Below are 26,618 nucleotides of genomic sequence, written 5' to 3'. Positions count from 1 at the left end.
CCATATTGACTGCTGAATCATTCATTTCTAGTGTTAGAGGTTGTGACTGCTGACCAGAGAGAATAATCCTTACTGGGGCCGAGAAGAAGATGAAGTTCATCTGTTTAGGGCCTCAGTGGTCTGATGTTGATAAAACTAGTAAGGGAAGGGACACTCAACAAGCGTGTCTCCTGAACCCCATGAGAGACCCTGCGCGTGTCCCCCATCTCCTCTTCAGGTGGGAGTGACCTGGCTGGCAGTCCGAGTCTGCTATTGGAGGTTCATAAGTGCTAAATCCATATGAAAGTGTCCTTAATCAGTGGAGGAGAAATGAAGTCCAATCCCAATAGACAGGAGATGATCTTGTGTGTACATAATCCTCATATTGTTACAAAAGGCAAAGTTAACAGAGAAAAACAACACATCATCAGCAGCGAGCAAACAACTCTGGGTGCCCTGATCAGCGACATCATTATGAGCACAAGGTCACCGTCGAGGTCCGAGTTCTAATGGACTGTCCACATGGACCGCTGGCTTTATTAACTGTTTAACAGCTCATTTCTTTTTTCCTTTTCTCCCAGGACTGAATATGTTTCAAAAAAGCTAAACTAAAAAGCGCACAAAGCAATGGTTTAACACACGAATCAACACTGAAATGCTAATTTATGACAAATGTCCATCTGTTTTATGTTCCATGAGCCTTTACAGTGCATAAATTCACATACTTATTAAGTATTTATTAGACACCTGTTTGTCTCATCACTCATAAGCTGTCTTTCGTTTTTGGTTTTCAGAGCAGTTACATTCAAATCAGATTTCAATTCAGGAATATTACACAAAAAAGAAAAAAAAATACAATAAATAATGCACATGGAGTATTTTGCTTTGTGCATTCACTCCACTCTCTCACCCGATGTCGATGCCATTCTAGACGTACTTTACGCTACTCACCCACATGCAGGAAGTCAACATCAAGTTGAAGTCTAACAGTCCTCTTAGAAAAGATGGTCTGCCGATAATGTAACAGTGAATTTTACTGACGTTTACAGCTGATTATCGCTATGTACATCTACCCTCAACCCCTGCCATTGACAAAAGTCATCATCCGCCCTAAAAAAGTTAAATGACACTTTTTATTGTCACAGTCCACCTCTAAAATTTAAAATCAATCCACTTTCACACTTCATCAGAAACTGACAGCTCAATGATTTACTGGCATGCAAACAAGACGGCCATTGAGTGCTGAGAGATGTGAAGTTCATGAAGAAAATCATCATGGAGTGAGCTGAAGCTACTCAGTTATTAAAGGAGATGATTCACTCAGTAGAAATTAACTTTAAAATCTAAAGATGCAGGTTCAGAATAATACGACAAGTGAAGACGAGGAACTGATCTGTTAAATTCAGCACAGCATGATGGCTAAGGGGTTGGAGCTACGGCCTCACAGATTGAGCTTCACGACTTTGAATTTGGTGCCCAGTGGTCGTCTTTGTCAGGTCAGCGTGTTCTCCTCGTGTCACTTCTGGTTTTCTTCACGCAACCCACAGACGTGCATGTTGGGTGAATTGGTGACTCTGAATAGGCCTCGTGTGATTGTGAGCACCTGACCTAACACAACGCAGCCTGAACTGGATTAAACCAGTTTGACAATGTTGTGTTAAAAATCACTTCAATGTAAACCCACCATGGCCATGATGTCCTCTGACCTGAATGAATCCTGTTTATATCATTATATGTCACCTGTCACGTCTGTCTCTCTACTGTTTGTGTCACTGACATACCCCCAGTAGATTTTGTCACTTTCAACTTTTTAAAGAAGAATCCCAATTTTCTGTCAAATAAGTGTAAACTGAGCACAGTGACTGTCATCCACCATTCTTTATTCCACAGTGCAGACTCTTTGTTTTTAATCTCAGATGTACACAATAAAATGACAATGACGTGAACACAATTATTAGGACCATCACCTAATGTTCTCAGACCAACTGTCTTCAGGTGAGACCTGCCATCAAGCACTTCTTATGGCTCTGGATGAGACTTCTGCTCCTCTCACTGCCCACTCGGCCCCCTCTTCTTTAGCTTTGATGGAGTTTTTCTCCCAACTGTAACTTCCAGCTCTTCTCATGGATGTTGACTTGGATTCATTTTAGTGCTCATAGTGGACCACTTCAGAACATTGCAATGTGATTTCTACATATTTGAGTGGTCTTACTTGTGTGTTCTGGAGGATCCATGATCTGCACTTCAGACAGAGCTTTGTGATGTTTGCTCCAGAATGTCTTGATGATCTTCTCATTTTATTGTGCCCTGCACAGATTCAGCACAGCAGCCCCCTAACATTAATGAGCTTCCTCCATGTTTCGTGTTTTTTCTTTGAACACTCGTTTTGTTTTCTGTGGACACAGAGCTGCTGTGACTTACTGTAAAGGTCTTATTTAGTTTCATCAAACCAAAGGAACTTCTCCAGCACTGTGGCTTATCAACATGTGTTTTAGAAATCTCCAGTCAGATGTTTATTTTATTTGTTACTATTGGTCTTTCATAAATGGGGTCTTCTGCCATGAAGCTTTTATTCAGTAAGTGATTGATGGAGCTACTTCTAGCTGTTGTACTTTGATCTTGGAGATCAGCCTGAATCTCTCCTGATATTTGCCTTGGTTCTTTCCCCACCACTGAAAGTGTCCTTCTGTTCAATTGAGGGTCTGTTTTCCATCTGCAGCAGCATTCAGTGTGTTTGGCTACAGTCCAATGGACTTTAAACTTCTTGATATAAGTTACTGAGGCCACAGCAACATGAAGCTCTGTGGAGATGGCCTTGTAGACTTTACCTTGACCATGCTGGGCTGTGACCTTCTTCCTTTCCTTCCCTTCTCTTATCCAGTATGATGAACATAACAACCCAGCAAAGCTTTGTGAGGGCTGAGTGACTGAAGACCCCTGTGATGCTCGTAATGGACTGATTCTTATTCAATGATATCTTTGAACATCTAATGGCTTTCACAAAAGTATTCATGCCACCTTCTTTTGGTTTAATTCCAATAATCTGTTAAGTCATGAATAAATAACAAAGTTTCTGCTCTATGGAGAAAAGATTGGCAGATGCTGAGTACTTTGTCAGCTTAACTTATTTCACATAAATTTGTGATTCTTTTTTAATCCAATGCTTGTCGCTGTGTCTGTATGACCATATACTGTTTATATATATGTTAATGATGGTGGACATTGTGTTTTTATATGAAACACACAGAGCTGATTTAATTTAAATGCCATGTGCTGTATACATGGATTTTTATTATTATCAATATTATAAGGGAATGACTGAAGTAGAAAACATCAGAAAGGAGACGCTGGAATATAGAAAGAGAAAACAGCAGGAAGAGCAAAGAAAAAATAAGATAATAGGTAAAGGACAAAGGACACTGGAGGTCAGACTATTGTGAGAAGTGGATATGGCGTAGTTGGCAGGATTTTATTTTTATTTCCCATGAGTTCACTTGACACTTAAGAGACTCAAGTCTAACAGACTGCTCTGGTGCTTCGCCTGTCCTGAATCCCAATATCCCATAATGCACCAGTCACAGGACCCCCATCAATTTATAATAATAATAATAATAATAATAATAATAATACATTTTATTTATATAGCGCCTTTTCCATGCTTAAGGTACTTCACAGAGTTTAAGATAGAATGGCAGGCTATACAGTACATAGCATTGTACAAACCAGATAAATAAATAAAGAAGATTAAGACAGTAAATTCAGAGAAAAAAAAAAGTCTAGCAGACAACATAATTGATGGTCTTGCACACACACACAGGTTACATGAGCATCTTGACAGAGACGTAAACTGAGAGAAGGGTAATAAAGTCAAGTAGAGCTAAAGGCCTTCCTGAACAGATGAGTTTTGAGTTGTGTTTTAAAAGAATTCATGGAGTCAGCTGACCTGATTCATTTCGGTAGGTCATTCCAGAGTCTGGGCACTCGCTATACAGCTGAAGGCCCTGCTGTCACCCATGGAGTGAAGATTAGTGTGGGGCACAACAAGATTACCAGAATCAGAGGACCTTAGAGGGCGGACAGGCGCAAAGTGATGGAGAAGGTCACTGATGTAGTTTGCCGCGAAGTTATTTAAGGCTTTGTAGGTTATTAGTAGGATTTTATATTTGATTCTTAACACACAAGGAGCCAGTGAAGACGGAGCAGGATGGGTGTGATGTGCTCGCTGCTTCTGGTTTGAGTGAGGACTCTTGCAGCCGAGTTTTAAATAACTTGGAGCTGTGATATAAGATTAGAAGGGGCACCTGCCAGCAGGGAATTACAATAATTGATGCGGGATGTGATAAAAGCATGGACAAGTTTCTCAACATTAGAAAAGGAGAAAAATGAGCAAACACGGGATATGCTACAGAGGTGAAAGTAAGACAGTTTCTTTATGTGATTTATGTGGGCAGAATAAGAAAGGGAGGAATCAAAAATGACACCAAGATTCTTTGCAGTAGATCTGATGAGATCACCGTCAACATGGACTGGGAAGGAGCTCATTTTATTAAGTTGCACTTTAGTCCCAATTTGCAGGAGTTCAGTTTTGTTGCAGTTTAATTTTAAAGAGTTCTGCTCCATCCAGGTTTTAATTTCACTAAGGAAGGCTGTGAGCTGAGAAAGCTCTGATGAAGTTCCACTTTTAACACTGAAATAAAGCTGAGTATCATCTGCATAAAAATGATAGCCCAGTCCATAGCTATGAATAATATGGCCAAGGGGAAGCAAATAAATACAGAAGAGAAGAGGGCCAAGTACAGAGCCCTGAGGAGCTCCTTGTGTGACTGGCGCTGTGCTGGATCTGCTGTTGCCAAGACTAACAAACTTTTGCCTATCAGTCAGATAGGACTTGAACCACTGGAGGGCAGTGCCAGAGATACCCAGCATGTTCTCCATTCTGGACAGTAGAATGTCATGTCTGACCGGAGTGTCAAATGCTGCACTGAGGTCTAATAGAATTAATATGCTGGTTTGTCCAGAGTCTGCTGCCATAAGCAAATCATTGGTTACCCGTAGCAGAGCAGTTTCACAGCTGTGCTGCACCCTGAAACCAAACTGAAAGGGTTCCATCAAATTATTAGAGGTTAAGTAATTGGTGAGTTGGGAGGCTACAACACGCTCAAGAGCTTTTGACAGGAAAGGTAAGTGGGAAATAGGCCAGAAATTGTTAAGATTGTCAGCATCAAGACCAGACTTTTTTAACATTGGGGTTACAGAAGCGATTTTAAAAGTGACGCATAGAGTCAGTGTCAAGGGATGAGTTTATTATTGTTGTAGCAGTCGGGATTATGGCATGAAGGCAGGATTTAAGTAGTGTGCTGGGGATGGGGTCCAGTACACAAGTAGTCGGTCTCATCTTACAAAGCAGGTCATTAACAAACGCAGATGTGACTGGTGAGAACTTAGAGAAGGAGCTGGATGGAGTGGGAAAACAGGGAGAGATATAAACAGATGATGTATTTACGTTAGTTGAATTATTTAGATCTTTAATTTTGTTACGGAAAAAGTTGAGGAAATCCTCACAGACTTCAGAAGAAGAGGTAGTTGGGCCAGATGCGGTTTTGAGTAGTTTATTAACTACAGAAAATAAAACCCTTGGGTTGTCATGGCCACTTTCTATTATTCTGCTGTAATGGGTGTTCTTGGCTGCAGTTAGTGCTTCTCTGTAAGCTCTTTGGTGGTCAGAGAAAGCCTGGATGTGCACGGTGAGGTTAGTCTTACGTGACATTGTCTCAAGGTGTCGGCCAGCTGCTTTCATTGATCGTAATTCTGAGTTATACCAAGGAGCTGAACGTTTAAAGAAAACCTCCTTATGTTTTAAAGGAGCTGTTTAATCTAATGCTGAGTGAAGGGATGTGCTATATTGGTCAACAAGATGATATAGTGTTGATGGAATAGGTGAAGACAGTAAAAGATCAGGGGCCTCATACATAACGCCGTGCATAGAATTCGCACTATAACATGACGTAAGCACAAAAGCCGAAATGTGCTTACGCACAGAAAAATCTAGATACAGGAATCTGTGCATAATCCAACTTCCACGGTTGTCCGCTACATAAATCCTGGTCAGCATGAAAAGTAATGCCCGTGCATGCCTCCTGTCCCGCCCCAACTCCTCCTAGAATTATGCCTCTATGAATATGCAAATCAATATAAATCACCCTTAAGCTCAGCCTTCTGTGAAAAGACAATGGGAAAAGCACGGGGGAAAATATAAGAATTTCAGCGAATACCAAGTGGAGGCAAAGGAAAAACATATTATTTGTTTATTTAAACAGTGTATAATCAACAAAAGGAAGTTGATTGAGTGACAGAGTGTCGGAGAAACTCGAAAGCTCAAGTTCACAAAGTTGCACAATACCCAAAATAAAAAAGAAGTTGTCACATATCCAAGTCGCCGTGAAAAGGCGAGTTGTAGCCCAAAGTCTGAGTGTTGTATAAATGCTTATTAGGGTACAGAGAAAAAAGGCACACAGTGGAGAAAAAGCACAAAATGTCAACTTTAATCTCGAAATTTCCACTTTAATCACATAGTATATTTTGTTATTAAAGTAGAACATCATAAACTTCATCTTAAAATCGATTAATTTACTAGTTTCTCAAATCCCATAACTAAAGTAACGTTAAATGCTTTATTTTGTATTTGAACTTCTTTGTGCTCTGTGTGTGAATCACTATGTGGTTCTTAAGCCGGCTTTCTTTTCCTCCGACAGGACACAGAATTCATTACATTCGTGATATTACAGCTGTCTGAATAATTAAAATATTGAGATGTATACGTGATATCTTTTTCATGATGATAGGAATGAAAGCATGTTATTAAACATGGGAACACGGTGGCGGTACTGTCTCTTTCAAACGTACTAACCTGCAATTCCTGTCCTTACTTTTCTTTCTCCAAATACCCAATCCCCACACAATCAGCTCTGTAATAGACGTTAAGCCATCTGTAAGCTTAAAACGACGATTCTTCAAAACTTTTAAGGAACATTGAAATATCTTCGTAGTACCTGTTTAATTATTCTATCCATGTATCCTTTCAACATACAGCAATCAATCAGGATCAATCTGTGAACTAGCTAGCGCTGCGGCACCGTGTCCTCACATGTTGAATTATCAACAATACAGATTATTTAAATAAAGTTAGTTTAATCTGTATAATATAATAAACATATTTTGCTGCATTTCACCTTAAAAATGATATCGTCATCATATGTAAATGCACACTTTATAAAGTGCTTCAGGTTGTGAGATATTATAACTATAGTGCAAGTTTACAGTGAGGTGATTGTACTTATAAGTACAAACAGTTCTACAAGGAGCAATTGATTGAGTGCGTTTAGAGTTCTTGGGATTAAACTGTTTCTGAACCGCGAGGTCCGTACAGGAAAGGCTTTAAAACATTTTGCAGTGGCTGAGACAGCATGTGCTTGAAGCTATATACCGATAATTCTCTTTCCGATCAGCTGCTGCTGTGATTCACACTCAGATACAGTGATATAAATACTCCGAGTGGTGCAGTGAGAGTAATATGGAAAAACCCTGTGGCAAACCTTAAAGGGAGCAGCTGAAAGAAGAAGAAGAAGAAGAAGAAGGTGAAGTGAGAGTAACAACGCTAAAGCAGTTTTGGTATTTGGAATACTATGGCTGTTCCCTGGACCATTATATTGTTACTAGTTAATTACAATCAGAGGCATTACACCAATAAACAATATGCGGTTAGTTTCAGTGTATTTATAAAGTCGTGTCAGAAATGTGCATCTAAGAACCACACAGGAGCAGTAGCATTGCTTTGACGCTGGGTGCCACCAGTGTGCAAAACCGAGCGGAGAACTTGTGTACGACAAGGCATGAGGTACCGTGTAAAAGTGCGTGGCTTTAAGCCAAGTTTAGGTTTTATACATCGCGATTTGAATGTGGAAACGTTCTTACGCAACATTTCTGTGCGTACGCACCGTTTATACACGAGGCCCCAGAAATGGATCCAGAAAGGATAGAGGGAGAGATATTTTTAAGGTTTCTGTAAGAAATTTGTCATTTACAGGTAAGAGGAGGGAGAGGCAGTGAGACATTGAAAAAATACTTCTTTATGGTCAGAGAGTCCCAAATCAGTGTTGTAAATTTTGGTAACAGATAGTCCAGAAGGACAGATCAGATCCAATATATGACCAGAGTGGGTGTTGTGTCAAATCAAAGGAATTAAATGTTTAGATGTGGGGTTGTCAATATGGATGTTGAAATCACCAAGAAGGATCATTCTCTGAGAGTGAGAGCTTAGGTGGATTAAAAGCTCAGCCAGATCGGATAAGAAGGATGCATTGTATTTTGGAGGACGATAAAGAACAATGAGTGAGACAGAACCTGATTCTGTTATTAGTTTAAGAGCCAGACACTCAAAACAATGGACAGTCAATTGGAATTCATTTGATGTTTAAATCAACTCTGACAATGACTGCAAGTCCACCTCCTTGTCTAGAGCTGCAAGGTTCTGTGTGGAAAGTGAATCCAGATGGTGTCGCCTCCATGAGAGATGTAAATTCATTTGGTTTTTGCCAAGTCTCTGTTAAACACAGTATATCAAGTTTGGTGTCAGTGATGAATTCTGACAGCACCAATGCTTTGCCATTAAGAGATCTCAAATTAAACAGATCAATATGTTTGAGTTCATCAGTCGCACCACACTCATACAATGCTATCTGCTGGCTACACTTTCATATCATAAGCTTGGCCTGAGATATTAAAAGTGAAATGATGACAAACACCATGAATTGACAGACTCACATTGTAAAAACTCCTCTCTGCTCTGAGGTTCAGGAGGCTGTAGGGTGAAGATTGGAGCTTCACGACCTGAAAATACAAAGAAAAGAGAAGAATGGAGGATGTTAAGATTGGGGCTGTCAGTAGATTAAGTTTTAATCGTGTTTAATCAAACTTTATGAAATTAATTGTGACTAATAACACATTATGTTGCATATGTCTTAAAAATTTATTTTTATTACTTTAGATTATGTATTCATAATTAAGTTGTATTTTACCATGTAATCACCTGTGTAATTACAGAGTAACTATGTGTTATTACCTGTACTTACTCTGTAATGCTGTGGTTAACCACTTAACTGTAATTGTTATTCTTCAATTTATATGCATAACTCCTTACAGAAATTGTAGAATAACAATTACAATTCAGTACTTAATTATAGTGTTACACTGTATTACACAGTAAGTACAAGATAATAACACCAGTTACTCTATAATTATGCAGGTAAATTCAATGGTACATACGGCATAATTATGGACACTTAATCTAAAGTTATTCTGGTTTATTATTATATCCTATGAACTACATCATCAGATCAGTTATAAATTTAATACTGGAAATAATTCTCAGTGGATTTCAGAAATTCCATTTATTGTCAAGATAACAAACAACAGACAGTATTTTGGACATGACTGTAACATTGCTCAAGGCCACTGTTTCATTATTTAACCTTCTTAACCAGTTGCTAAGGCACACAAGTTTGTTCATATTTTCAGATTCCAGAGTAGATCTCTTTTTGTACATAATATGAAAGAAAAAAGGCAGCTGCACAATGCAGCATCGAACAGGAGCATCAAAGACTGATTTTGAAATGCTTGCAAAAATAACAAACCATCCATTCATCCATTATCCAACCCGCTATATCCTAACTACAGGGTCACAGGGGTCTGCTGCAGCCAATCCTAACTCTATTGTTAGGTTGTAATCAAATAGTTTTGCTTGCATGTATTTGTTAATATTTTGTTTCAATTTTATGAAATAAATAACATTACTTAGCACAACATTGAATTGCTTCTTTCATTACTCACTGCATTTATTTTGAATGCTTACAGCTGCAGGAGCTCTAGAATGAATGTCTAGTTAAAGAAGGCCCTTTGTTATCGAGGCAACTGTTGTTACATTACAGCTTTATGTGCCACAGCATTCTCAGTCTTTTTAATGTATGGTTTGAAGAAGTGATCACTTATATAAAATAAACCTAAATGCAGCAGTTAAAATTCATGGATTAAAAATCTCAGGATCTGATCTAAATGCAAATAATTCACACACAAAGAACTGCCCTTTCTTTGTTCATAGTTAGCTTAATAACAAGACACTTGTCTGAAATGTTAGTTTTAAAATCAAAGTTTTTGCCAAGAAGAATCACAGGTGTTTCTTCCAATGTTACATTAACAATTTAATTCTGTTTGAACTGAATGCTCCTGACTGTGATATGTATGGGATAAAACATATGTATATAGCAAGTATAAGGTAAAGTTCAGTTCAGGACATTACTGCAGACTGCTTCAGATGGGATGACATGGAGCAGGGACAACATGCATAATTCAGACTAAAACATGACATATGGACAAAAATAGAAATTTGTGTAGACACAAATAAATTCACAAAACTGTAGTAAGCCAACCTCCATGAACTTCCTCTACTTAAATCCTGGTCAGTGTGAAATGTAACGTGCCCCTCCTCAACTCCTCCCAGAATTACGACCCTTTGAATATGCAAATCAATATAAATAGCCCTTTGTTGGTTTAAGAAGTGATATAAACAATACAAAGAAGTTGAAGATCAAATTTAGAAAATCACACAGTGGCCAAAATAAAAAAGAAGTAGTCCGATATCAAAGTCATCTGAGTGTCATATGGAAGAATATTAGAGTACAGAGAAAAGAAAAAAAAAAGCTGTGGACACAGTGAAGAGAAAAAAGGTCAAAATCTCAACTTTAATCTCGAAATGTCCACTTCAGTCTCGTAGTTTATTATGTCACTAAAGCAGAACTTCATTAACTTCATCTTAAAATCATTTAATTTACTAGTTTCTCAAATCCCATCGTAACCAAAGTAGCACGTTAAATGCTTTGTTTTTCTATGTGTTCTTCTTTGTGCTCTATGTGTGTGAATCACTACTTGCTTCTAAAATTAGCTTTCTTTTATGCCGATAGGACATAGTATACATTACATTCATGATATTACAGGTCTCTGAACAATTTAAATACTAAGATTTATACTTGAGATCATTTTCAATATGAAATGAATTAAAGCATGTTGTTAAACATATGGGCACAGTGGCGAAGTGGTAGCAGGGACAATCCCTGGATGGAGCACCAGCTCATCACTACTGTTGCACTCCTGTTCCCTCACATTAAATTATTAACAGTATATATTACTTAAATTAAATTAAAATTCTATCTGTATAATGTAACATACATACTTGCATTTCATCTGAAAAATGATATCAAGAGCTCCAAGAAGATAGCGCTTAGAAATCTGAATTGACTTAGAAGCCAGTCGTCATCTGTAAATACGCGCTCTCTTCTGTTGAATTGAATTGAATTCCTTTATTGTTATTGTATGGTACAATGAGATTCAATATGCAGGTACTCCATAAACATATAAAACAATAAAATAATAATAATAATAATTGTCACACACATACGACTAGGAAGATGTTGAATGGACCAAGCAAAGGTAATTCCACGCCAGGCCAGGGTGTGGCGGGGTGCACTAAACCTTCTCCTGTTATATCTGCAGACCAGCCGTGGGAAAACCTGTCTGATTTAAAACAGATGACATCACTTCCGGTTACAGCGCCTAGAAGAATATAACTTCCAGTTACGGCTGACTAATGAAGAGACATTACTTCCTGTCCTATCCCTCAAAGCCGCCATCTTGTCAACCCTTCTTCAGTTCTGTTTTGAACTCGAGATAGAGAACATCTCTGCATTATACAAAGACTCTTTTGCAGACAGGAATAATATACGGGTGGCTGCCCCAAACCTTTTAAAGTGTGTCGAGTGAATTCTTTTACAGTGGCGTAGTCTGCAGGATGGTGACCTCCTGGAGAGAATGGAAGTCCGTACCAAACAAAGACTCGACACACTACACCAAATTCAAGAAAAGTCAGATAGGTAAGTACCGCTCCCGAATTGCTGAGTGGGGGTCGGTCGGGGAAAACTTGAGTATGCTTCGACCCATCATCCTGTTAAAGGTCCGGGGAAAAGTAGAAACGGGAACCACAGGATAGAGCCTGGTGCATCTGGGGACACATTGAGGATTTATTATGAACTCCTGAGCATGGGGACTGCCCATAAATATCCCACAAAAGGCAAGCCTTTTGATAAATGTGGGAGAAACCCCGGCTGGCAGGTGGAAAACTTAATGGCCTGGACCTATAAACCTGCTACAACAGTAAAAAAACAGGCCATGGCTTTATGGGCAAAGGTAATCAGGTGGTTATAACCACACAAGAAATCGAGCCATCAAATAGCAGAGCAGGTGGTGTGCGCTTGCTGCTTCATGTCTTACCTGAAAAAATCGCCAAGCTGGCCTGGGGCTTTACTAATTTGTCTTGCTAGCTGAGACAGTCGAACTCCTCAAGGCAGAAACCGGCTTGGGAGTATCAGAACAGGACTCATGTGAACCCGGGCGTACTTGCATCTCTAAAATAGAGTCTCGGAGCTACAATGCGAGGCATGCTTGAGTGGAACCTGGGATGCGTCGGCCAGCTCCGCAAAGCAACGACGGGATCTGTGGAGTGATATGGAGGGAGGCGCAGTGTTTGCTCGCTAACCCTCCGGCCTTTACACATATGGGAGAAGTGTTAGTCAATGGAGTTAAATCTGTAACTTTATTTGATTCCGGCAGTAACATTTCCATTGTTGCTCACCATCTGGTACTACCGCGACAATGGTTAAAGTTTAAAACCTGCATTACCTGCATTCACGGGGATGTCCAGAATTATAAATCTGTCAAATGTTTTATATGCCAGGATGGCGTATTAAAAAAGTTGACAGTGGCGGTGATGGATAATCCTCCTTTCCCTGTGATATTAGAAAGAGATTGGGTAGACATTAAAAGCAGCAACACAGACACTTCTTCCCCAAGATCACTAGGTCTAGTCACGGACGCAGAATCAGCGTCCTCAACTTCTTCCACGCCGTGTATACAGCCAGGATGGCAGCGGAGTTCGGCCTCTGGTGATGACGGGGCGACACCCGGGATGTCTCAGCCAAATACATCATCATCAAGCATGGAGTCGACTCGTGATGAAACCCCGCCACTTGAGGTCGAATCCGACCCTCTCACATGCCTGCAGTTTCAGTTTAGGCAGACAAAGTCTTCATTTAAAAGGTAGCAGTGTAATGATGACTCCCTTAAGTTTGCAAAGAATGCAGTCATTCTGATAGATGGCCAACGCACATTATATCTAATGCCACAAGGTCCCCACTTTGTATTAAATAATGATCTGTTTTATCGGGTAGCTAACCATGAGGGGGAAATGAGGTCATTGTTGTTAGTACCACGGACTTACCGGCGACAAGTCTGTGAACTAGCACATACCCATCTCCTGGGAGCCCTCTTGGGACCCAAAAAAACACTTGAACGGATTAAGCTCAGATTTTTTTGGCCCGGAATTAATGAGGAGGTCTGCTGCTTTTAATAATAATAATAATAATAATACATTTTATTTATACAAGGCGCCTTTCAGAGAACTCAAGGACACCGAACAAACAATAAATAAATAAATAAATGAAAGACACAATTATAAACAACTTAAAACATCAGAAAATCTAAAAATTAAAACCAAACAAAACCACTATAATCAGGAGGAAGAAGAAAAGCCATTTTAAACAAATGTGTTTTAAGTTTACATTTGAAAGATGAATATGATTTGATATTTCGGAGATCCGCAGGTAATGAGTTCCAGTGCTTGGGAGCAGAATGGCTGAAAGCTCTGCTCCCCATGGTGGTTAGACGGGTGGGAGGAACGGTCAGATGGCTTTTGCACATCCTGTCCGGAGTGTCAATTGAGGCAGATTCCTAGGAGGGACCGTGCTCCTCTAGTTCCAATACCCTTAATAGATGTCCCTTTTGAGCGTATTAGGGTTGACATAGTAGGACCCCTAGAACCCTCAGCCTGAGGTCATAAATATATAATGGTCCTGGTAGATTATACTACCTGGTTTGCAGAGGCTGTTCCATTGCGCTCAGCTACTTCAAAAGCTATCACACAGGAATTAGTAGGTGTATTTGCACGTGTCGGCATCCCTAAAGAAATCCTGATGGATCAAGGGACGCCTTTTACCTCGCAGATGTTCAGGGAGACTGCCAAACTACTTCAAATAAAACATTTAAAAACCTTGATATATCATCCTCAAACCGAAGGTCTTTTAGAGAGGTTCAATCAAACTCTCAAACAAATGTTGCGTAAGGTAGTCAACGAGGACGGAAGGAACTAGGATCAGCTCCTCCCCCTCGTCCTTTTTGCATATCGGGAAGTTCCCCAAGTCTCCATGGGGTTCTCGCCTTTTGAAATATTATATGGACGACAACCCCGGGGCATATTAGTCATTTTAAAAGAAGGCTGGGAGGAAGAGGCCCTTCCCTCAACAAATATATTGGAATATATCACAGAATTACACAATAGATTTGAAAAAATCAGACCTATATTGAAAACACATATGGAAAAGGTGAGCCAGGTCCAATGCTATAACCATGGTACGTCACTTCGGGAGTTCCGCCCGGGAAATCGGGTCGAGGTTTTAGTTGCCACCTCACATTCTAAATTACTGGCTCATTGGCAAGGCCCCTATGAAATTAAAGAGAAGAAGGGATTGGTCAATTATTTGGTGAAACAACCAAATCGTCATCCCAGTGAGTGGATTTATCATGTCAATCTGCTGAAACCGAAGAAGGACAGGGATCTCGAGCCCTCCTCCGGACTGCTCCGCTCTCTCTTTGCTCATAAATTAAACCTTAATTTCGGAGATAATCTGACTCGAAACAACGACAGGAGCTCGAAGTAGTTATCCTGTCTGTCTCTGAGATGGTAAGTGAAAATCCAGGGTGGACCTCACTGATTGCGCATGACATTGTGACGAAACCCGGGGTTATAGCCCGAGAACGCCCATACCGGATTCCCGAGGCAAAAAAGGCTGAAGTGGAGCTGGAGATCAGACGCATGCTGGACCTTGGTGTGACTGAGGAAAGTTATAGTCCCTGGTCCAGTCCTATTGTCATGGTCAGTAAGCCTGATGGAAGTTGGAGGTTCTGCAATGACTTCCGTCGGCTTGACCAAGTCTCCCAATTCGATGTCTATCCGATGCCGCGAGTGGACGACCTCCTCAAACAACTAGTTAACACTAAATTCTTGACTACTTTGAATATGACAAAGGGGTATTGGCAGGATCCCTTAACGGACTCCGCTAAGGAAAAGACAGCATTTAGCACCCCTAGCAGGCACTGGCAGTATTGTGTTCTCCTATTTGGATTACATGGGGCACCTGCTACATTCCAACGTCTGGTGGACAAAGTGCTTCGTCCTCATAATTCATATAGTGCTGCCTACTTGGATGACATTGTCATCTATTACAACACTTGGGAAGAACACTTACAGCAGGTTTGAGCTGTATTGCGGTCACTAGCAAAAGCTGGTCTTCATATTAATCCAAAGAAATGTTACTTTGGATTGGTCGAAGCCAAATATTTAGGCTATCTAGTGGGCCAGGGTATGGTGAGGCCACAGTGTTCTAAAATAAATGCCATTATGAATTGGCCCTGTCCGATAAACAAGAGGCAGATTCAGGCCTTTCTCGTCTTAGCGGGTTACTATCGCTGGTTTGTACCCCGTTTTTCTGAGAGAGCAACGCCCTTGACAAACCTCACAAAGAAGGGGAAATCTAATCACGTGGTATGGGATGAGACATCAGAGGCTGCATTCAGTGACCTGAAAATGGCCCTTACGTCGGCTCCTATATTGAAAGCACCTGACTTTTCTATGCCTTTCATCCTCCAGACGGACGCTTCGGACACAGGTCTAGGAGCCGTGCTGAGCCAAAGTGTCGATGGAGTGGAACACCCCATTATCTACCTGAGCCAGAAACTGCTGGATCGTGAAACCAGGTATGCGGCAGTGGAGCGGGAAGCTTTGGCGATTAAATGGGCGATTACTCAGCTGAGATATTACCTCTTGAGGTGTGAATTCACTCTTGTGACAGACCATGTGCCATTACAATGGATGGCCTTGCATAAGGAGTCCAATTCACGTGTCACAGGGTGGTTTCTAGATCTACAGCCTTATAAGTATTCGGTCGTTTATCGTCGGGGTGTACTGCAAGCCAATGCCGATGCCCTTTCTTGATGCCACGACTTCTCGGACAGGCATGCCCGACCCGATGGGTCTGGGCTGAGGGGGGGGGGCATGTCACACACATGTGACTAGGAAGATGTTGTATGGACCAAGCAAAAGGTAGTTCCACACCAGGCCAGGGGGTGGCGGGGTGCACTAAACCTTCTGTTATCTCTACAGACCAGCCGCGGGAAAACCTGTCTGATTTAAAACAGATGACATCACTTCTGGTTATGGCTGACTAATGAAGAGACATCACTTCCGCTCCTCTTACATCACTTCCTGTTCTATCCCTTAAAGCTGTCATCTTATAAAAAAACAATGAAAAATGTACAATATGACAGTATAAGTACAATATACATGTACATATAGTGCAGGTACTAAAATGGTTTATAAAGTGGCTCAGGTTGTGTAATATCACAACTGTAGTGCATGTTTCCAGTGAGGTCATTGTAATTCTAAGTACAAACAGTTCTGCCAGGAGCACTTGATGGACTGATTGAGTGCCGTTAGAGCTCTTGGGATGAAATTTTTTCCGAACAGCGAGGTCCGTACAGGAAAGGCTCTGAAGCATTTGCCGAAGTGAGCAGTTCAAACAGACTGTGTGCATGACTGAGGCGGTTTATGCTAGAAGCTGTACCCAGATAATCCTCTGCACTCTCGACACCATCTGCCCTAGAGATTTCCAATCAGCTGCTGTAGAGCTGTGATTCCAAACTCAGATACAGTGGTGCAGTGAGAGTAACAACATTAAAGCAGTTATGGTATTTGGAATAGTTTGGCCTTTCCGTGGACCATTATTTTGTTACAGGTTGACTACAATCAGATGCCTCAAACTAATAAACAATATGTAGGTAATTTCAATGTACTAGATAAAGCCTTGTCAGAAATTTGAATCTAAAAAAGAAACAGAAACCACAAGAAATTTCTTGATGTTTTCTTGGAGGAAACAAGTGGATAGGACTGGCGAGCTGCGTTGGGCTGAATGGCCTGTTCTCGTCTAGATTGTTCTAATTCTAATTCTAATTCTAAATAGTACCACTGCTTTTAAGCTGAGTACTGTAAGTGGGCAAAATGAGCCAAAAACTTGTGTATGTAATGTATTGAGCTGGCGTGAGGAATTTGCATGGCTTTACACCAAATTTAGTTTTTATACATCACAAATTGAGCAAGGAAATGGGAATATGCAACAATTTTGTGCGTATGCACTGTTCTTTACATGAGACCCCAGGACAGCAGATCATTGCAGTTCAGATGACAAAGGGGTGACCAGAGAAGGAACGAGATGGTAAATTCTGGAATCTTCCCATAACTTTGTGTTATATTAAAAGATCATGGCTTCTAAATTAAGCTCAAGCATTAAGACATTAGTGCTGACAGCTCTATTTAAGATGGAGTTTTGTCATGTTAAATTCTTAAACACTAATTACAAATGTAATGCAGTTAAAATAAAGCAAGAAAATATGCGGATCAAATCTGCACACAGAGCCCACCGGTATGTTGATGATAAAGTGACTCTGAGTCTGAGTTTTATTTACCAACACCTTGAGCTGCCAGGGCAAATGTGAGGGTCTCGATTGTGGACTTGACTCCTGCTTAGACCTCTGCTTTGCTTTAGGTAAACCGAAAATTGGATTGACTCAGTTTGTTTAGACAATTCGGCTACTTCTGATTTGGCTTTTGTCTCTCCAGGTCCCATTGTAGTCAGTGCACGGCCGAAGTCAGCAGCACCAATTCAGCCACAGCACGAGTGGGCAACAGTAAGACAGGGGTCTAAGAAGCCAAAATTTAGGTCCCCGGTCACCCACGTCACCAATTCGGACCATGTCACTGATGATGAAGTATCTACCTTATTGCTGCATGTCGGCACTAATGATATTTATTTACAGCAATCTAAGGTATTAAACCGGAACTTTATCTCTCTATCCACCAAAGCTAAAAGAAAATGTCGGAATTTAGTTGTATCTGGCCCCTTACAAAGATTATATAGAGGAGATGTGATTTATAGAAGATTGTATTCCTTTCACTGCTGGCTAGAAACCTGGTGTGCAAATAAAAGCATAGCATTTGTGAACAATTGGGATGATTTTTGGGAAAGGCCTGGATTTTTCAGAAGAGATGGTCTTCATCCTAACTGCAAGGGATCTTATGTATTATCCCAAAATATGGCAGCAAAACTGCCTGGTTGACTGATTAGAGCACCATCCAGGCCGCAGTCATGGGATCTTAAATCACAGGCTGTTGTTTATCCCACCTGTTATTTTCCTGAAGCTGTTACCCATAATCCCTGTTGTGGGGCATCCAGTAAATTTAGTCTTGATACAAACCATAAATTAATTGATAACCAAAAATAAGGTGTATAATTAGACCAAGGGATAAAACCAGACCCTCCACCAGGGGCATCTGTAATAGAAATTTACTTCAAATTAAAGCAAAGAATATATCAGCAGTTCAGAAAGAACCATGCAGTTTTAAATGCTGTTTATTGAACATTCGCTCTCTTGGCACTAAAGCTGTTTTGGTAAATGATATATATTAAGTACAAAATCTGATCTGTGTCTTCTTACTGAAACCTGGCTTAGTAAATGTGACACTGTTCCCTAGCTGAGGCGTCACCAGATGGATACTCGTTCCTTCATAAGTCTAGAGATTCTGGTCGAGGAGGAGGCCTTGGAATAATTCATTGTAACAAAATGCAAATCACTCCTAAAAATTTAGGCAACTTTACATCCTTTGAGGCATTCATTTTAAATATTAAAACAGATTCCAACACAATTATAGTGCTAGTCTACAGACCACCAGGGCCATATTCATTGTTCATGACTGAATTTAGCAACCTTCTGTCTGATTTGGCTATAAATTATGATCACGTAGTTCTGATGGGGATTTTAATGTACACATTGATGTGGAAACTGACACTTTTAGCAAATGTTTTACTTATTTGTTAAATTCAGTAGGATTTTGTCAGATTGTCAAAGGTCCAACTCATAATCATAACCACACATTAGATTTAATTATAACTTACAAAGTTGAAATTCAAAATTTAAATATTACTCCATTAAATGTAGTTATTTCCGATCACTTCTTAATTACATTTGATTTAGTTCTGCCCATGCCAACGACTCACAGATTAAAACAAAGACAGTGCGACATCTAGATTGTAATTCTGCTTCAAAATTTATAGATACCTTGAGTAAGTCGAGTGTAATTGTGGAAAACCATTTAGATCAGTTAACATCAAATGTAAACGTGGAAAACAATTTAGATCAGCTAACATCACATTATAATGTGACCTTGAGAGATGCTCTGGACACAGTGGCTCCCCTAAAAACAAAAGTGATCAAAGCACATAGAAACTCTCCCTGGTTTAATGAAAACACTCGCTCTTAAATTAGAGTGTCGAAAACTGGAGCGCAGATGGAGAACAACAAAGCTACATGTCTTTCAAATTGCATGGACAGAGAGTGTTAATAAATATAAAAAAGCCCTCTTTAAAGCTCGCTCAGAATACTATTCTACATTAATAGATAGCAATAATAAAAATCCTAGGGTACTTTTAGAGCAGTGGCTAAATTAACAAATGGGAATTCAGATCAACAGTGCAAAATACCAACAGATATTAGCAGTACAGACTTTATGAACTTCTTCAATGAGAAAATTAAAAATATAAGATCCCAGATCTCAGCATCACAGTACAAACCAAATACTAGCTTAGCAGACCCTGCTCACATTGCATTCAGCACTTTAATAATTTTAATCCTGTAACTGAGCAGGAAGTCTTAACTTTAATTACTAAAATGAAGCCCACTACTTGTTCCCTAGATCCAGTGCCAACAAAACTAGTAAAAGTGCCATGGATGTTCTTGCAGCCTATTCTAACATTATCAATAGTTCATTACTGCATGGCACAGTACCTGATGCACTAAAAGTGTCAGTCATTAAACCTTTACTTAAAAAGTCAGACCTAGACCCACACATACTAAATAACTATAGGCCTATTTCAAATTTACCATTTCTCTCTAAAATACTAGAAAAAGTAGTCGCCAGTCAGCTTCAGTCACACCTTACGCATTACAATTTATTTGAGAAATTCCAGTCTGGCTTTCGCACTGGTCATAGTACAGAAACGGCACTAACACGGGTTGTAAATGACATTCTGATATCCTCTGATGAATTATGTTGTTGGACTTAAGTGCAGCATTTGACACCATTGACCATTCTATTTTACTGCACAGGCTAGAAAACGATGTTGGGCTTACAGGCCCGTGCTCGCTTGGTTCAGTTCTTATTTATCAAATCGATTCCAGTATGTACAGAAATGTGCTGACAGTACTCCATCATTATACACAGAAGTTCAATATGGTGTCCGCAGGGCTCAGTACTGGGACCTTTACTGTTTTCACTTTACATGCTTCCACTGGGATCTCTCATTAGGAAACATAATGTTAATTTTCACTCGTATGCAGATGACACCCAGTTATACCTTTCATTTAAATCAAATGAAGTTTCTCCGATGTTGTCTTTAATTAGTTGTGTTAGTGAATTAAAGGAATGGATGAATGAGAACTACTTGTCTTTAAATACAGATAAAACAGAGATGTTAATTGTTGGAGGGAATGACGCTGATCACAGCAATATTTTGTCGTCATTTAACTCAGTTGGAATCCCAATTAATTTTACTGAATCAGCCCAATCTAGGAGTTATCTTTGACTCTAGCATGTCATTTAAAGCATATTACAAAGTTGTCCAAAACATGTTTTTCCATCTTAAAAATGTTAGGAAATTAAGGCTTTCTAAATAAACAGGATTGTGAGAAATTAATTCATGCATTTATCTCTAGTAGGATTGACTACTGCAATGCGGTGTTCACTGGCTGTTCAAACTGTTCTCTATACAGCCTCCAGTTAATCCAAAATGCGCTGCAAGAATTATTACAAGAACAAGAAAATATGAACACATAACCCAGTTCTTAAATCTTTACACTGGCTCCCAGTTAAGTTTAGGGCAGATTTCAAAATCCTCCTTTTAACATATAAAGCATTAAATGGCCAAGGTCCGCTTACTTGTCTGAACTTATCATGACTTACAAACCTGAGGCACATTAAGATCTCAAGATGCCGGTCTGCTTAGGATTCCAAGGATTAATAAAATAACAGTGGGAGGTCGAGCTTTTAGTTACAGGGCCCCTAAACTGTGGAATGGTCTTCCTGCTTCCATAAGAGATGCCCCTTCAGTCTCAGCCTTTAAATCCCGGCTGAAGACTCACTACTTCAGTTTAGCATATCCTGACTAGAGCTGCTGATTAACTGTACAGACTGCATCTCTTCTCTGCGGAGGAGCAGCGGCTCTACTCTGAGCCCCTCCCGGATGACTGAGCTTCTCACCCTATCTTTAAGGGAAAGCCCAGACACCCTGCGGAGGAAACTCATTTCAGCCGCTTGTATTAGCGATCTCGTTCTTTCGGTCACTACCCATAGCTCATGACCATAGGTGAGGGTAGGAAGGTAGATCGACTGGTAAATTGAGAGCTTTGCCTTACGGCTCAGCTCCTTTTCACCGACAGACCGATGCAGAGCCGCATCACTGCGGATGCGCACCGATCCGCCTGTCGATCTCACGCTCCATTCTTCCCTCACTTTCGTGAACAAGACCCGAGATACTTGAACTCCTCCACTTGGGGCAGGATCTCTCCCCAACCCTGAGAGGGCACTCCACCCTTTTCGGCTGAGGACCATGCTCTCGGATTTGGAGGTGCTGATTCTCATCCCAGCAGCTTCACACTCAGCTGCGAACCGATCCAGAGAGCTGAAGATCACGGCCTGATGAAGCAAACAGGACAACATCATCTGCAAAAGCAGTGACCCAATCCTGAGTCCACCAAACGGACCCCTTCAACACCCTGGCTGCGCCTAGAAATTCTGTCCATAAAAGTTATGAACAGAATGGTGACAAAGGGCAGCCCTGGCGGAGTCCAACTCTCACTGGAAGCGGGCTCGACTTACTGCGGCAATGCGGACCAAGCTCTGACACGGTTGTACAGAGACCGAACAGCTCTTATCAGGGGTCCGGTACCCCATACTCCCGAGCACCCCCACAGGATTCCCGAGGGACGCGGTCGAATGCCTTTTCCAAGTCCACAAAACACATGTAGACCGGTCGGGCAAACTCCCATGCACCCTCAGGACTCTGCTAAGGGTGAAGAGCTGGTCCACTGTTCAGCGACCAGGGCGAAAACCACACTGTTCCTCCTGAATCCGAGGTTGACTATCCGGCGGACCCTCCTCTCCAGAACCCCGAATAGACTTTTCCAGGAGGCTGAGGAGTGTGATCCCTCTATAGTTGGAACACACCCTCCGGTCCCCTTTTAAAGAGGGGACCACCACCCCGGTCTGCCAATCCAGAGGCACTGTCCCGATGTCCATGCGATGTTGCAGAGGCGTGTCAACCAAGACAGTCCTACAACATCCAGAGCCTTAAGGAACTCGGTATCTCATCCACCCGGGGCCCTGCCACCAAGGAGTTTTGACCACCTCGGTGACTTCAGTCCCAGAGATGGGAGAGCCCACCTCAGAGTCCCCAGGCTCTGCTTCCTCGTGGAAGGCATGTTAGTGGGATTGAGGAGGTCTTGAAGTACTCCTCCCACCGACCCTAGCGTCAGTGAGGTCAGCAGCGCACCATCCCACTATATACGGTGTTGACACTGCACTGCTTCCCCTCCTGAGGCCGGACGGTGGACCAGAATCTCCTCGAAGCCGTCGAAAGTGGTTCTCCATGGCCTCTCAAACTCCTCCCATGCCCGAGTTTTGCCTCAGCAACAACGAAGCAGCGTTCAGCTTGGCCTGCGGTACCTATCAGCTGCCTCCAGAGACCCACAGGACAAAAAGTCCTATAGGACTCCTTCTTCAGCTTGCGGCATCCCTCACGCGGTGTCCACCAACGGTTAGGGGATTGCCGCCACGCGACACCGACCACCTTGCGGCCACAGCTCCGGTCAGCCGCCTCAACAATAGAGCCGCGGAACATGGCCCATTAGGACTCAATGTCCCCACCTCCCTCGGGGCGTGGTTGAAGTTCTGCGGAGGTGGGAGTTGAAGCTACTTCTGACAGGGACTCTGCCAGCCGTTCCCAGCAGACCCTCACAACACGTTTGGGCCTACCAGGTCTGACCGCATCTTCCCCACCATCGAAGCCAACTCACCACCAGGTGGTGATCAGTTGACAGCTCCCTCTCTTCACCCGAGTGTCCAAGACATATGGCGCAAGTCCGGCGACACACCACAAAGTCGATCATCGACCTGAGGCCTAGGGTGTCCTGGTGCCAAGTGCACATATGAACACCCTTATGCTTGAACATGGTGTTGTTATGGACAATCCGTGGCGAGCACAGAAGTCCAATAACAAAACACCGCTCGGGTTCAGATCGGGGCCATTCCTCCCAATCACGCCCTTCCAGGTCTCACTGTCATTGCCCGTGAGCATTGAAGTCTCCCAGCAAAGCGAGGGAATCCCAGAAGGTATGCCCTCTAGCAACCCCTCAGAGACTCCAAAAGGGTGGATACTCCAAACTGCTGTTGGTAGCATACGCACAAACAACAGTCAGGACCCTTCCCCACCCGAGGCGGAGGGAGGCCACCCTCTAGATCCACGGGGTAAACCCCAATGCACAGGCTCAGTGGGGGCAATAAGTATGCCCACACCTGCTCGGCGCCTCTCACAGGGCAACTCCAGAGTGGTAGAGAGTCCAGCCCCTCTCAAGGAGATTGGTTCCAGAGTCCAAGCTGTGCGTCGAGGTGAGTCCGACTATATCTAGCGGAACCTCTCGACCTCATCTCTGTTGTTAGTCATTAGCACTAAAACATATTAACATGATAGTTATAATTGAATACTAACCCTCACCTATTCTGTTTCTCTTCTCGGTACTCAAATGTGGCATTGGTGCCACGCCCACCTGCCAAGTTGTTTGCCTGCCTATGGTAAAGTCATCTCTGATGGAGGATCACAGGAATCATGGGAAAGAGGGTCCTTTCATTGGATTGGCTGGCCCAGCTTTTCAGCCGTGGAATGGCCAAATGGGGAGGCAGCTTGATGGATGAGGTCTCAGGACTCTAAACAAATCCAAATCATTATGTCATATCATCTACTGTTAAATTCTGCTACATACTTCTAAAATTTTTTATTTGTATGCTGTATTAAGGATTTGTTCTGTTCTGTGTATTGTGTTGTATTGACCCCCTTCTTTTGACACCCACTGCACGTGCAACCCACCTGGAAAGGGGTCTCTCTTTGAACTGCCTTTCCCAAGGTTTCTTCCATTTTTCCCTACAAGGTTTTTTGGGCGTTTTTCCTTGTCTTCTTAGAGAGTCAAGGCTGGGGGTTCTGTCAAGAGGCAGGGCCTGATAAAGCCCATTGTGGCACTTCCTGTGTGATTTTGGGCTAAACAAAAATAAATTGTATTGTATTGTATTGTATTGCTTTAGACACCAACATCTCAGAGCTTCTAGATAAGAAACTAATCAAGTTCAGCCTGCCCAGTCCAATCCACCATTGGATCTCAGACTTCCAGGTAGTAAACAGTGCCGGTGCAGTTGGGCGCACACATGTCTGACCTGTTAACCCTCACCACCTCACTTTCTGTTATTCTCTCCTATGTCATCAGTTGGCCACAGCTCAGCAGTTCTGTTCATGGACAGTCATTGTTAGATTCCATTTATGTTCAGCAGTGTAGAACTGCTTTAGCTTACAGATTTGTTTAAACTCATAATATCATGATATGTAAACATTATATAGTTTATAATTTATAAAGTCTGTTAATGTGTTTCACCTATGAACTTGTTATGTGCACTCAGTGGAGTGTTCAGGTGGTCCTGAAGTGGTCAGGGTTGTAATGCACTCCTCTAATTTGCTTATATTTATCACCAAAATATGTGAAGATAAACTCTTGACATGTGAAACTCTCTTTAATGTCAGTGGGTGTAATGAGTCTGAGTATACGACACCACACTTAGAAAACACATGAGCCTGGGGAAGCATGGCGGAAAATGGATTAACATGAAGTTTAATGAGGAGCCCATCTGACAGAATGTAAAGGACAGAGAAGACAGCAGAAGCTCATTCAGATTTTATGATATTACAAAGCACTGAAGTTGATCCCAATTCAGTTTCATTTATGTCTTCACTGCTTTCAAGTTCACAACACTTCATTTGTACACCAAGCAGACCCTGCCAGTTTAATACAACTTTCTGTTCCTTATTTTATGTTGGTTATTATGAACAGCAAATGCAAAGAATCCTAATGTGAAATGAAGAAGTAGCTGTTAAGGGAGTAAATAGAAAAGGTATCTCTATATACATAAAGAAATAAACGTCTGATGTCTGTGCCAGGGCATAATGTCATCCAGTGTCCAAATGAGGACAGCAATGTCCAAGGAACAGAAGACACCAGATGTACAAATAAAGAGGAATGCACAGTCTAACATGTCAGGTGCACAGAGGTTCATAAATGTAAAAAATGATCAACACAGATAGACGTACCATTGTACCATTAATGCTGTTTAAAAAACTGGTGTTTCACGGTGCTAATAAGAAATACAGTATTTACCTTAAACATTCAAGAACTCTGTTTAATATGAGAGTGTGATATCACTCAGCTAGTCACTGTAACAGTAAAAGCTTAGAGAGAAATGTAAAAGAGCAGGCCTTCTTCATACATCTTACTGTCCCTAATATTCTCACTCTTGCCCTTCTAATACACCCTAACAATGAATACCAAATGACTAGATGGCACACCTGGTGAAGTCCATGTCATGATTTCCCACTGGCCGATCTTCTCCAGACTCTTTGTCAGACCTGACAGCTTCTTTAGCAGGTTCTGAGATGAGAAATCAGCAGTGACAGTGAAGCTGAGTGAGTCTCTATTAGCAGGAAGGACACAGCGAGATGAGAAAGTCTGCATTAGGAGAGAAGAGAGAACAAGGAGAAATAAAATGAAACATTAATAAGAAAGTACCTCCTCTTAACTAATCATCAGTGTGGTGGACAGTCATCTTGGGTTTAGACAGAAAGATTACTTTTCATTCATTCATTGGTTATTTATGGCAGAATGTTTCATTATAACAGAGCAAAAAATGTGATTGGGATTGACTTTCAAAAGATTTTCACACAGGAGTCCATAAGAGGCGAGTCATCAGACTGCACATAAGTTGACTGAGGGGGCAGCAGACAGGCAGGTGAAGAACTGACTTAGCAGACAAAACAAGGCATTGGGCTCTTTAATGTACTGAGATGAAGTTAATTAGATAGATAGATAGATAGATAGATAGATAGATAGATAGATAGATAGATAGATAGATAGATAGATAGATAGATAGATAGATAGATAGATAGATAGATAGTATATTTGTCCCAAAGGGAAAGTTGTCAATTAAATCAAATCCAAAGACT

At 41.4% G+C, this 26,618-nt stretch overlaps 1 protein-coding gene across 1 annotated transcript in view; it reads right to left on the bottom strand.

The window, feature by feature from the left end:
• The window catches only part of LOC120529020 (tripartite motif-containing protein 16-like), a 41,122-nt gene that overhangs the window by 1,598 nt on the left and 12,906 nt on the right, over window positions 1-26,618 (bottom strand). The window contains exons 3-4 of the mRNA XM_039753081.1: window positions 25,965-26,124; window positions 8,800-8,865 (exon numbers count right to left, since the gene is read on the bottom strand). Of these exons, the coding sequence (XP_039609015.1) occupies window positions 8,800-8,865; window positions 25,965-26,124 (226 nt within the window). The remainder of the gene's footprint in view (window positions 1-8,799; window positions 8,866-25,964; window positions 26,125-26,618) is intronic.

This window comes from Polypterus senegalus, chromosome 4 (genome assembly GCF_016835505.1).
Source record: "Polypterus senegalus isolate Bchr_013 chromosome 4, ASM1683550v1, whole genome shotgun sequence".
NCBI lineage: Eukaryota > Metazoa > Chordata > Cladistia > Polypteriformes > Polypteridae > Polypterus > Polypterus senegalus.
The sequence above is the reverse complement of the archived record's forward strand: the minus strand, read 5'-3'. Positions and strand labels throughout refer to the sequence as shown.